The 12,666-nt window shown below is 42.8% G+C and overlaps 1 protein-coding gene across 1 annotated transcript in view; it reads left to right on the forward strand.

Moving 5' to 3' along the window:
• The first annotated feature begins 4,544 nt into the window (after window positions 1-4,544).
• LOC139277802 (leucine-rich glioma-inactivated protein 1-like) overlaps window positions 4,545-12,666 on the forward strand; it is a 39,859-nt gene continuing 31,737 nt past the window's right edge. The window contains exons 1-2 of the mRNA XM_070896544.1: window positions 4,545-4,841; window positions 5,146-5,217. Coding sequence (XP_070752645.1) covers window positions 4,648-4,841; window positions 5,146-5,217 — 266 coding nt within the window. The 5' untranslated portion in view covers window positions 4,545-4,647. The remainder of the gene's footprint in view (window positions 4,842-5,145; window positions 5,218-12,666) is intronic.

Below are 12,666 nucleotides of genomic sequence, written 5' to 3' on the forward strand. Positions count from 1 at the left end.
TGGCTTTCCAATACACAAAAGCCATGCGGCAAATCTGGGGGCTTTCATTTTATTTCTTACAAAACTTAGCCCATGCTGGCAATCTGTGGGCTTCCATTTTATCTCAACACAAACAGGCCTTTCTGCATAATCTACACTTTTAATATTTATACATACACAGAATCAATTAATAAACAGTTATTCTTACAGTGAACTCCAGCGTTGTACCACACACTTTGTGTGCCGGAGCTGAAAGTTCCGGAGCTGAAACAAATCGGCCATTCCGCGCACGTGCAAATGATTTTTTTCTTCCCGCGCTTCTGGTCTGGTCTCCAGTCGCAAACACTAATGCAGGGCAAAAAAAAAATCATTTTTGCGACCCGCCGAGGCACTAAATGGGGTGTAAATCAGATGAAAATCCAGCCCAAAGTGTTCAAAATAAAGATTTCAATGCACATTAGCGGAAACTCTACGTACAAATGATGGAGTGTGTACTCAGCGCATTGTAAGGGGAGCTTGGGGTGTGGGTTCGAATCCACACTCTCCTGGGGTTCTGTACGTGTGGTTTATGAGGATGGGTGAGTAATGAGGCACCAGACACAGTGGGTAAGAGTGCATCTTATGTTAAAATGGCTAATGTTGTTTATTTAGAATAGTAAACACACAGATAGAGGGCATAGGAAGAGGTCATAAATCACAGTAATGGCACAATCTCACTCAACAACACGAAAAATTCTCGCAACAGGGAAGAGGAAGATAAGAGGTTGAAACATTCCACCCACACACAACCACACCTCCCACTTCCACCCTTCTTACCAATTCCTATCCTAAATTGAGTCTGTGAGGGGGTTTGGGCTACACTCTCAATCCTATCAACTCCAGGGTTCTGGGGGCACTTATTTCAGCTCGGGGTCCCTCTGGGGTGGGTTTTACGTTGTTGGTCGGTTCGGTTTTCCTCCTCGATGTTGCGTCGGTTTCTTCTATTTGCCTCTCGGTTGGCTCCTAAGCAAAAAGCTGTTGGAGTTAAGCATGCCTTCCCCAAAGCGAGGGCCCTGTGAAGAGCTGACTCAACTCCCCTTTAACTCAACTCAACCACACCAAAAACTGACTCCCACCTTCTTAACTCAACTCTACGACACAATGCAAAAGCTGACTCCAACCTCCAACCTCCAAAACCTCCTTGTGTGTTTTTGCAGCTTTTCTTATAGTCCGTTCATCTTCGCGCTAAAACTGCATGCCATTGTCTTGGGTTTTCCTTGAATAAAATGGGGTGTGAATGGCAGTTCGATGTGTATCGATCTGTCTGGAATGGGAGATTGGCCACACCTCCTGTATCCTGTCGCCCACTGATGGGGTGAATGAAGATGATTGTTCACTATCTCGACAGAGGTGCCACTCTGTCTGGGCTGGCCAAAATGATTGCGTCAGACCTGAGGGCTTTTGTTTAATTATTCAAACTGATACCCTTTGTGTTGCCTTGTGTATTACTGTGGAGATTTTGCCTGGACATGTTGCCTCTTCTGTGAGGGTTTTACACGAAAAGCTGGAGAAATGTCCTTTTAAAATATAAAATTCCTTGTATCCATTTTCCTGGAAGAACTGAATGTACACTCTTCCCCCTTACGGTAGCTGGCTCATCCCCCGTCTGGTTCTGTGCCCCTGCAACACTGTCTGTTACTGTACAGGGTGGCCAGAGTCCCATCATCCTCCGCGGTTTACAGGCTGTTGGCTGCAGTTGGTCATTTTAAACATGGCATCTTCCCATTCTCCCTGTCACATGTCTCCGTGGTTGGTTTTGCAGAACCTTACAACATGCTCTGCCTATTTCTACATAAAACTTGCAAACGGGGTCCAACCACCAGCGAAGGAGCCCTGATTTGCATATGCAGGCAGCCGCCCACCTGTTTCGGGCGGGTTTGTTGGTCATCCATTTACAGGCCTGCTAGAAGATTAGATAAGGTGGATCTTGGGCATGCAAGGGGCAGTTGCTGCTACCCTGCCATTTTCAACTGCCCCTGACTTCTATACTTTCCATTTCTATGCTCTTTTTTTTTGCGTTTTATTTATTCATTCTGCTGGGGTTCTCTGTGCTGTACAACATTCCCAAGCTAATCATAGAATCATAGAAATTTACAGCATAGAAGGAGGCCATTTCAGCCCATTGTGTCCGCGGCAGCCGACAAAGAACTATCCAGATTGATAGGGTGATAAAAAAGCTACAACCTTTCCATCTCCTTGAAGATCCTCTTTAAAACCCACCATTTTGCTCAAGCTTTTGGGCCCCCTCCAGCCCTTCCCCATATCTCCTTTTTCTGGTTCAGTGTCCACTTTTTGATTATTCCTCTGTGAAGCATTTTGGAACATTTCTTAACATTAAAGGTGCTATATAAATACAAATTGTTTGTGTCAACCGTGGCTCAGTGGGTCGCACTCTCACCTCTGAGTCAGAAGGTTGTGAGTTTAAGTCCCACTCCAGAGACTTGAACACCAAAATCCAGGCTGACACTCCAGTGCAGTACTGAGGGAATGCTGCACTGTCGGAGGTGGAGGTGCCATCTGTCGGATGAGATATTAAACTGAGGCTCTGTCTGCCATCTCAGGTGGACATAAAAGATCCCATGGCACTATTTATGAGAAGAGCGGGGGAGTTATTCCTGATGTCCTGGCCAATATTTATCCTCAACCAACAGACTAAAATATTATCTGGTCATCATCACATTGCTGTTTCTGGAAGCTTGCTATTTGCAAATTGGTTTTCTACGTTACAATGATGACGACACTTCATTTGCTGTAAAGCACTTTGGAACAACCTCATAGAAATGTACGGCACAGAAGGAGGCTATTCGACCCATCATGTCTGTGCCGTCCAAAAAAGAGCTATCCAGCGTAATCCCACTTTCCAGCTCTTGGTCCATAGCCTTGCAGGTCACTTCTTCGCTCAGAGTTGTTGACCTGTGGAATTCTCTGCTGCAGAGAGTTGTTGATGCCAGTTCATTGGATATATTCAAGAGGGAGTTAGATATGGCCCTTAAAAGACCAAAAGACCAAGGGATATGGAGAGAAAGCAGGAAAGGGGTACTGAGGTGAATGATCAGCCATGATCTTAGTGAATGATGGGACAGGTTCGAAGGGCCGAATGGCCTACTCCTGCACCTACTTTCTATGTTTCTATGTTTTAAATGCATATCCAAGTACTGCCTCTATTACCCTTTCAGGTAGTGCGTTCAAGACCCTGAGATTGCGAAAGGCGCTATATAAATGCATGTCCTTTATCTTTTTATGTAGACTTTTATATAGCATCATATCGTATCAAAATGTCTCCAAGCGCTTCACTCAATGAATTACTTCTGGAGTGCATAGCGTATGGACAACCTGCTGTCAGTCCTCAACCAATGCTGGCCATAAGAAATATGTGAGAGAAAAACAGAAAATGCTGGAAATACTCAGCAGGTCAGGCAGCATCTGTGGAGAGAGAAACCGAGTTAACGTTTCAGGTGGATGACCTTACTCTCTCCACAGATGCTACCTGACCCGCTGAGTATGTCCAGCATGTTCTGTTTCTTTTTCAGATGTCCAGCATCCGCAGTGTTTTGCTTTTGTGAGAAGTATGTGAGAGCTTTGCTCGCCTCTCTCCTGTGCTTTCTGCTCACGGATTCAAGTGGGAAAGACTTGAATACTGGCTTGTTCCGCTTGTCAGCACAGCATCCATCCTCTGTGTCACATTGTTAGCATTGTTGCTAAAAATAGAAATTACTTTGCATATGTGTCATTGTGCATGCAACTCACAAGATGCTGCATTAAATTTAGCTTTGCACGCAGCAATACAGATTAAAATTAGTCCGAGCTGTCTCTATTCAAACCTAAATATAGCTTTGAAGGTTTTAAAAGCTAAAATACAGAATTGGATTTTTACAAGTACTACAATTGTAATCTATGACAATTCAAATGTTATTACCGGGGAATTAATGTATATATTTTAATCAGATAGAGTGGAATATTGCACATGAATTTGTTAGCTTATATAATGAAATAATTTCTCAGAAAGCTCTGTAAATATAAATTCAATTCCTACTGAAAGGGGTTCTACACTAACTGTAGTAATGGTGCAGTATGCTCTTCATAGCTGTTCCCAATTACATCGTTTTGCAAGATGCTCCATTAATTTTTTTCCCACTGCACCTCACTCAGCCATACAGTCGACGATCAGTGTATGGGGAAGGGAGGTCCATCCATCCATAATATTGCCTTTTTTAATTTCCCAGAAGGACTTCAGCATGTTCCATTTTATTCCAAAGGGTCCACAGTGGATTGCATGACATTTTGAAAAAAAAATATATATAAAATGCTAATGTAAATAGGATAACCCGGTTCGATAAAAGGCAAAGGAAGATTGCGAGATTGAAAATAAAACATAAAAAGGCTTCGAGGTTGTGCACTGTCACCGGTAATGAAAAGATTGCCCGAGCACACCTTGGTAAAATGGAAGCAGTCCACTCCATGAAGAGCACTGCTGCACTAGCGGAATATGAGTCAGTTGCAGTTCAAACGTAGTGCAGGCACAAGAGGAAGAGAGTTTGGCTTCAGAAGCACCGAGTAAGGCCAACTGCAAGGACCAGTTCATGATCTGGGATATTCTTTGCCGCGGCTGCACCGAGTGTGTATTGAAGAATGGGAAATGCCACTAGAACCACAAACAGATTGTTCCTGGTCTGGTGGATTATTTATCTCTTGCTCTTAATTGAAGCAAAAAAACCGTCTAAACAAATTAGATGTCCTGCGGGATGCAGTTGCTCGAAAGATAGTGCTTTGTGTGCAAATAGCAAATCCATTCCTCACACTTTTCCTCCCGGTGTAGTCTCCTTGTAAGTACTATTATCTGCGATATACAATTGTACATGTCTAAAGGGGAGCTTAACTGCGTTTTATTATATAATGGTGCATGATTATTCTGGCAGAACACGAACTGACGCGAGGATCATTCTCACCTATGTTGTAAACTTGTCACGCACCATCTATTGTGAATGCAGATTGCCAAATTTACAAACTGTACTGTGGGATATTTAGATATTGTAGTCGAATGATATGTTGGTCCACAATGTACGTGATTGGATTGAGTGGGACGGGGCTCAAGATTCTGGCATTTTAATCGATGCATTCTGTTTACAGATCATTTGTGAAGTCTAACTTCAGTGAAATCCCAGAAGGCAGCTTCTCAAACATACCATCCCTACAGCTACTGTAAGATTAAACCTCGTTCTCTATGTTTATTCAGTAAGACGCTGAAGTCTCTCTCCCAACCTCCACCCCCAATATTATTTCCCTTCGCATCTTGTTGCGGGCAAACAGCCTTCGGAGAGCATGCCAGCATGTTTTATGTTGCAGCAGTTTGTTATTCACTGCCTCCCCTGTCACAGGCAAGAAGAGATTCACACTGAGATTTACACTGGAGGTGGTAAAATAATCAACAAGCCTGACTTAAACAGCTTTAACAGTAGTGTAATGACAAAAAAACCGAGGAAAAATAACCTATATTTATTTACAAACATCTGCATTGGAACATTGAAAGCAATAAGCGCAATAAGTGTTGTTACATTGTACAAGGAGGACCTTTCAGGAGTAATGATTTTGTTTATATGTTCATCAATCTTCAAATATTAAAATAACATCAGTTTTGGCTCAGATCTTGATGATGAGATCTACAGAATACAGTGGAGAAATGACATTCTTCCCAATAATTTTGTCATATTTGGAGAGAAAAGGGACATTGAAATATCTGCGGTACCGCATCCAAACTCAACAAAGGAACCATATATCTTTAGCTTCTCAACCCTACAAGGACTGCAGTAGTATTACTGCAGCAACATTTGTAACAGGGCAGGATTACATTAAAGAATTCTTCGGAGGTTAGGTTGAGGAATGCATTGTAAAAACTGAAATTTCTTTAAAATAAAGTATTTCAGATCCGAGGCAGTACTGCTCAATAGTATATAGCAGTATTCTGATAAATAATTTGAAAATTATCCTCTATAATTATGGCTAAAGACAACCTCTTAGTGCACCTCATATTGGACTTGGAGTCATGGGTGTTACCTACCCCTTGTCGGTAGTCAGAGGTGGGACGATTGCTTATGGTAACTAGATTCTCCAACTGGCCCATTTTTACCACTATATGAAGGAATGGACTTGCACTTATACAGCACCATTCATGACCTCAGGATGTCCTAAAGCACTTCACAGCCAATAAAGCACTTTTTGAAGCATAGCCACTGTTGGAGAAAACACACAGCAAGTTCCTACAAACAGCAATGAGATAACGACCAGATAACCTGTAGTATTTTGGTTGAGAGATAAATATTGGCCTGAACTCCCCTGCTCTTCTTCGAAATAGTGCTGTGGGATCTTTTACGTCCACCTGAGAGGGCAGACAGGGCTTGGTTTAATGTCTCATCCGAAAGGTAGCACCTCCGACAGTGCAGCACTCCTTCCGTATTGAACTGGAGTGTCAGCCTCGATTTTTGTGCTCAAGTCTCTGGAGTGGGACTTAAATCTACAACCTTCTGACTCAGAGGTGTGACTGCTATCCAATGAACCAAGGCTGACCCCCTTATCTGAATGCACGCAGCTTTCGTAACAAAATAGATGAGTTGACGGCACAAATAAATATAAATGGGGATGATCTGATAGCCATTATAGAGACGCGGTTGCAAGATGACCACGGCTGGGAACGAAACATTCAGGGGTATTTGACAATTCGGAAGGACAGACAGAAATGAAAAAGAGGTGGGTAGCTCTGTTAATAAAGGATGAGATCAGTGCAGTAGTGAGAAATTATATTGGCTCAGAAGATCACAATATAGAATCAGTTTGGGTGGAGATGAGGAATAAGGGGAAGAAGTTACTGGTAGTCTACAGGCTCCCTAACAATAGCAACACTGTTGGACGGAGTATAAATCATGAAATAATGATACGGCAATAATCATGGGCAATTTTAATCTTCATATTGATTGGATAAATCAAATTAGCCAAGGTAGCCTTGAGGAACAGTTCATAGCGTATATCCGGGATAGTTTCCTTGAACAGTACATTGCAAAAGCAACCAAGGAGCAGGCTATCTTAGATCTGGTACTGTGTAATGAGACAGGATTAATAAATAATCTCCTAGTAAAGGCTCCTCTGGGAAAGAATTTCAAATTCAGTTGGAGGGAGAAAGTCGGATCTCAAACCAGTGTCCTTAGCTTAAATAAAGGAGATTACAAAGGTATGAAGGCAGAGTTGGCTAAAATAGACTGGGAAAATAGATTAAAGTGTAGGACAGTTGATGATCAGTAGCGGACATTTAAGGAGATATTTCATAACTCAACAAAAATATATTCCAATGAGAAGGAAAGACTTTAAGAGAAGGGATAACTATTCGTGGCTAACTAAGGAAATAAAAGATGGTATCAAATTGAAAACAATGGCATACAAAGTGGCCAAGATTAGTGGGAGGCCAGAGGATTGGGAAACTTTTAAAAACCAGCAAAGAACTACTAAAAAAATAATAAAGGGAAATAGATTATGAAAGTAAACTAGCAAGAAATATAAAAACAGATAATAAGAGTTTCTACAGGTATATAAAAAGGAAGAGAGTGGCTAAAGTAAATGTTGGTCCCTTAGAGGATGAGACTGGGGAATTAATAATGTGGAACAAGGAAATGGCAGAGACTTTGAACAAATATTTTGTATCGGTTTTCACGGTAGAGGACATCCAGATAATGGATAATCAAGGGTCTATAGGGAGTGAGGAACTTAAAACAATCAGTACCACTAAAGAAGAAGTACTCGGTAAAATAATGGGACTAAAGGTGGACAAGTCCCCTGGACCTAATGACTTGCATCCTCGGGTCTTAAAAGAAGTGGCTGCAGGGATAGTGGATACATTGGTTGTAATCTACCAAAATTCCCTGGATTCTGGGGAGGTCCCAGCAGATTCAAAAAACGCAAATGTATCGGCCCTATTTAAAAAAGGAGGCAGACAGAAAGCAGGAAACTATAGACAAGTTGGGAAAATGCTGGAGTCCATTAATAAGGAAGCAGTAGCAGGACATTTGGAAAAGCATTATTCAGTCAAGCAGAGTCAGCATGGTTTTATGAAACGGAAATCATGTTTGACAAATTTGCTGGAGTTCTTTGAGGATGTAACGAGCAGGATGGATAAAGGGGAACCAGTGGATGTGGTGTATTTAGATTTCCAGAAGGCATTTAATAAAGTGTCACATAAAAGGTTACTGCAGAAGATAAAAGTTCACGGGGTTGGTGGTAATATATTAGCATGGATAGAGGATTGGCTAACTAACAGAAAACAGAGAGTCGGGATAAATGGGTCATTTTCTGGTTGGCAAACAGTAACTAGTGGGGTGCCACAGGGATCAGTGCTGGGTCCTCAACTATTTACAATCTATATTAATGATTTGGATGAAGGGACCGAGTGCAATGTAGCGTAGTTTGCTGCTGAGTGGGAAAGCAAGTTTGAGGAGGACACAAAAAACCTGCAAAGGGATACAGACAGGTTAAGTGAATGGGCAAAAATTTGGCAGATGGAGGATAATGTGGGAAAGTGTGAGGTTATCGACTTTGGCAGAAAAAAATAGAAAAGCAAATTATAATTAAAATGGAGAAAAATTGCAAAGTGCTGCAGTACAATGGGATCTGGGGGTCCTTGTGCATGAAACACAAAAAGTTAGTATGCAGGTACAGCAAGTAATCAGGAAAGCAAATGAAATGTTGGCCTTTATTGCAAGGGGGAGAGAGTATAAAAGCAGAGAAGTCCTGCTGCAATTGTACATGGTATTGGTAAGGCCACACCTGGAGTATTGAGTACAGTTTTGGTCTCCTTATTTAAGGTGGGATATACTTGCATTGTAGGCCGTTCAGAGAAGGTTCACTAGGTTGATTCCTGAGATGAAGGGTTTGACTTATGAAGAAAGGTTGAGTAGGCTGTGCCTATACTCATTGGAGTTTGGAAGAATGAGAGGTGATCTTATTGAAACATGTAAGATAATGAGTGGGCTCGACAAGGTAGATGCAGCACTCATGGGGGAATCTAGAACTAGGATGCATAGTTTCAGAATAAGGGGTCACCCATTTAAAACTAGTGAGGAGGAATTTCTTCTCTCAGAGGAATTCTCTGCCCCCGAGAGTTGTGGAAGCTGGGTCGTTGAATATATTTAGCCCATCCTGCCGGAATGAGGCAGGCTGTCTCCTCTCTTCTCTACGATGCCTATACACCAATTCATATTCCCACTCTTCTGACTTCCTGGTGTCAGCTGTGGTGTGTGAGGAGATGCCAGTGTAAAGATTAGACAATTTGTTGATCTTAGCTTATCGCTGGTCTTTCAAATAATCAGGATCGACTGCAAACCAATATGATGGGTATATTGTGTTTAATCAGAGTTTAAGACGTAATATAGCACACTAGTTAGAAACATAGAAAATAGGTGCAGGAGTAGGCTATTCGGCCCTTCAAGCCTGCACCGCCATTCAATGAGTTCACGGCTGAACATGCAACTTCAGTACCCCATAGTTATACAGCAAAAACAAACGACCGTGACAAGCAGCTGGTACCGGCCCCGATCAAACAGATGGCTGGCGGTGCGAACAGTTCTCTATCTTACGGCCTTTCTTCCTCTCGTCTAGAAACTCCAAGAGTGTTAACTTCAGTGAGCATGGAAGTTCTCTCGGAAGTTCAACCAGCCCAACTCTTGTATGGCTCTCCCCTTCATCGTCTGTGTGTTCAAGCCCTCATGGTGTTTCTTTTATTCTCTTTTTAGGGGTGGGCCTCAGATTGAATATTGACAAGACCTTTTAACCTATTGAGGCTCCCTGAAAAATTCAGTACCCAATGGCACATCGAGTTCTTTGTCTCAATTCTGGGATGAAAGCCCTCCTCTAAAGAGTTTCATGTTCTTTGCCAATTCTCTTTTTCTTGTTTGTACATCCTGAAGGTTCCTCCATTGGAATTCTTCTGATCTCTTATGTTGTTATCCTCCCAAGTTTGGAGTCAGACATGCCATTCTTGGCGTTCAGATGTTCGTAGCTGCTAATCAGTTATTTATGTTCATGCTGTTCAAGTAGCTTTAGCTATGCAAAACAAACTATTTCATTCCAAACTATTGTACCGTGGAACGAATCATTAAATTCCCAAAGACATTCTCACACACTGGTTAACTTACACATTTTAAAGCAGTTTTGTTAAACAAAGTCAAGATCCTAGCTTAGCTTTATAATATGGTTATGAGCGATAATGGAAGAAACATAGGTGTTGGGCCTTAGTTGGTCAAATTAAAGATACATGAAACAACTTTCCTAGCATACAAACAGCAGATAGCTCGCCTGGAAACAAGGTCATATACAATGCAAAATGCGATAACATCAGCAGGGAACTAAAAACATAAGCAGATTCTAAGCATCTATCTAGTTATTCTAATACTAGTCTGAAGAAACTTTTTGTCTCAAGTTCTAATACAATCATGTAAACACAGCATCGTGTGCATAACTATATACATTTTAGACACCCCTGATTTATAACACCAGAGAAGGATGGGTATCTTCCTGCAGGGTGAGGACAAGCTACATAGCGAGTAGTAATCATAGAAATTATGTTTATGCTTGCTGAATTTCTGTAAAGAGAAACAGCTTTGCTTGGCTTTTCGGTTTGTTTCCTTCACGGCCTTCTGGCACCTTTCCAAGTAGGCATTCTTTGTGTCTGAACAATGTTTCCAGGCGTGCTCCTGACTACGGGGATCATCCCACCTGAATATGACTATATCCTCATCAAGCATTTATTCATACGTACGTCATAGAGTCATTACGACACAGGAGGCCATTCGGCCCATCGACTCCATGCTCTGTAAAGCAATCCAGTCAATCCCATTCCCCGTTCTATCCCCGTAGCCCTACAAGCTTATTTCCCTCAAGTGCCTATCCAATTTCCTTTTGAAATCATTGATCATCTCCGCTTCCACCACCCTCGTAGGCAGCGAGTTCCAGGTCATTACCACTCGCTGCGTAAAAAAGTCCTTCCTCACATCCCCATCCACCTAATTACGAATACTCCTCACATTGAGGCACAGAGCCCTCAGACTTGTCTTTTTAACTCTCTTTGTCCCTTTAGAATTTTGCTGTAATGTGGCCCTTTTTGATTTTTGCCTTGGGTTTCTCTGCCCTCCACTTTTACTATTCTCCTTTCTATCTTTTGCTTCTGCCCTCATTTTATTTCCCTCTGCCTCCCTGCATAGGTTCTCATCCCCCTGCCATATTAGTTTAACCCCTCCCCAACAGCACTAACAAACACTCCCCCTAGGACATTGGTCCCGGTTGTGCCCAGGTGCAGACCATCCGGATTATACTGGTCTCACCTCCCCCAGAACCGGTTCCAATGTCCCAGGAATTTGAATCCCTCCCTCTTGCACCACTCTTCAAGCACGTATTCATCTTAGCTATCCTGCTATTTCTACTCTGACTAGCACTCTGATTACTACCTTTGAGGTCCTACTTTTTAATTTAACTCCTAGCTCCCTAAATTCAGCTTGTAGGACCTCATCCCGCTTTTTACCTATATCATTGGTACCTATATGCACCACGACAACTGGCTGTTCACCCTCCCTTTTCAGAATGCCCTGCAGCCGCTCCGAGGCATCCTTGACCCTTGCACCAGGGAGACAACATACCATCCTGGAGTCTCGATTGTGACCGCAGAAATGCCTATCTATACCCCTTACAATAGAATCCCCTACCACTATAGCTCTCCCACTCTTTTTCCTGCCAGAACAAATAAAAAAAATACCCAGGTAACACCCATTTTCTCATACGTAACAGTGAAGGGAAAGGAGCAGAGACATGGCATTGCACAGCTCTAGAATTGTCCAGGGGATAGGAGTGCGGAATGGAGGGGCGGGTAGGGGGGGGGTGACGGGAGGCGGTGGTTTATCGTGGCTGTGGCCTGCCCTAGGCACAGATCGGTTGGAGCAATGTGGATGAGGGAGAGTGCACATCGAGCTTCCCACTTCATTTTCAGGACCCTACCCTCTGAATCCCTGCTGACTAGACGGTGTGTGACAGCTCCTGGGGGTAGAAAAGAGACTTTCAGCCGGGCTTTATTTTTGGTTGGAAGATTCCACCCCCCCCAACCCCTGTACCCTGAGGACCTTCTTTGCTGATGCGCTCCATCGGGGGCCAAACACTGACATGCACTCGAACCTCCAAGATTCAACATGCCTCTGTAGGCTTAAGCTGTGCCTCAGTTGCTTGACCCTTCCACTGATGTTGAGCCCGACAGGGGAGATAGTTCTGTACCGAAGGTTTCTCCCCACCCAGATAACTAGTCCCGAATTAGAAAATGCCAGGGACTGGAAAGGGATAGTATACTGTGGATGCACTCCTGTCCAGTGATGGGGCTGGGGGCATGGGACAGCCACATGAAAATCTACTCAATTAAGTTCCATTAGATTTCTTTTTTAAAATTCAAATAATAGGACAAGAAAAAGCCATTCAGACCAGCTAGTATCTTAACACTCTCAGCCTAGCTTCTAACTTAGTTTGATGTCAGCCGTGGCTCAGTCGGTAGCACTCACTCATCTGAATCAGAAGGTTGTGGGTTCAAGTCCCACTCCAGAGACTTGAGCACAAAAAATCTAGGCTGACACCCCA

This window comes from Pristiophorus japonicus, chromosome 1 (assembly GCF_044704955.1).
Source record: "Pristiophorus japonicus isolate sPriJap1 chromosome 1, sPriJap1.hap1, whole genome shotgun sequence".
Classification (NCBI taxonomy): Eukaryota; Metazoa; Chordata; class Chondrichthyes; family Pristiophoridae; genus Pristiophorus; species Pristiophorus japonicus.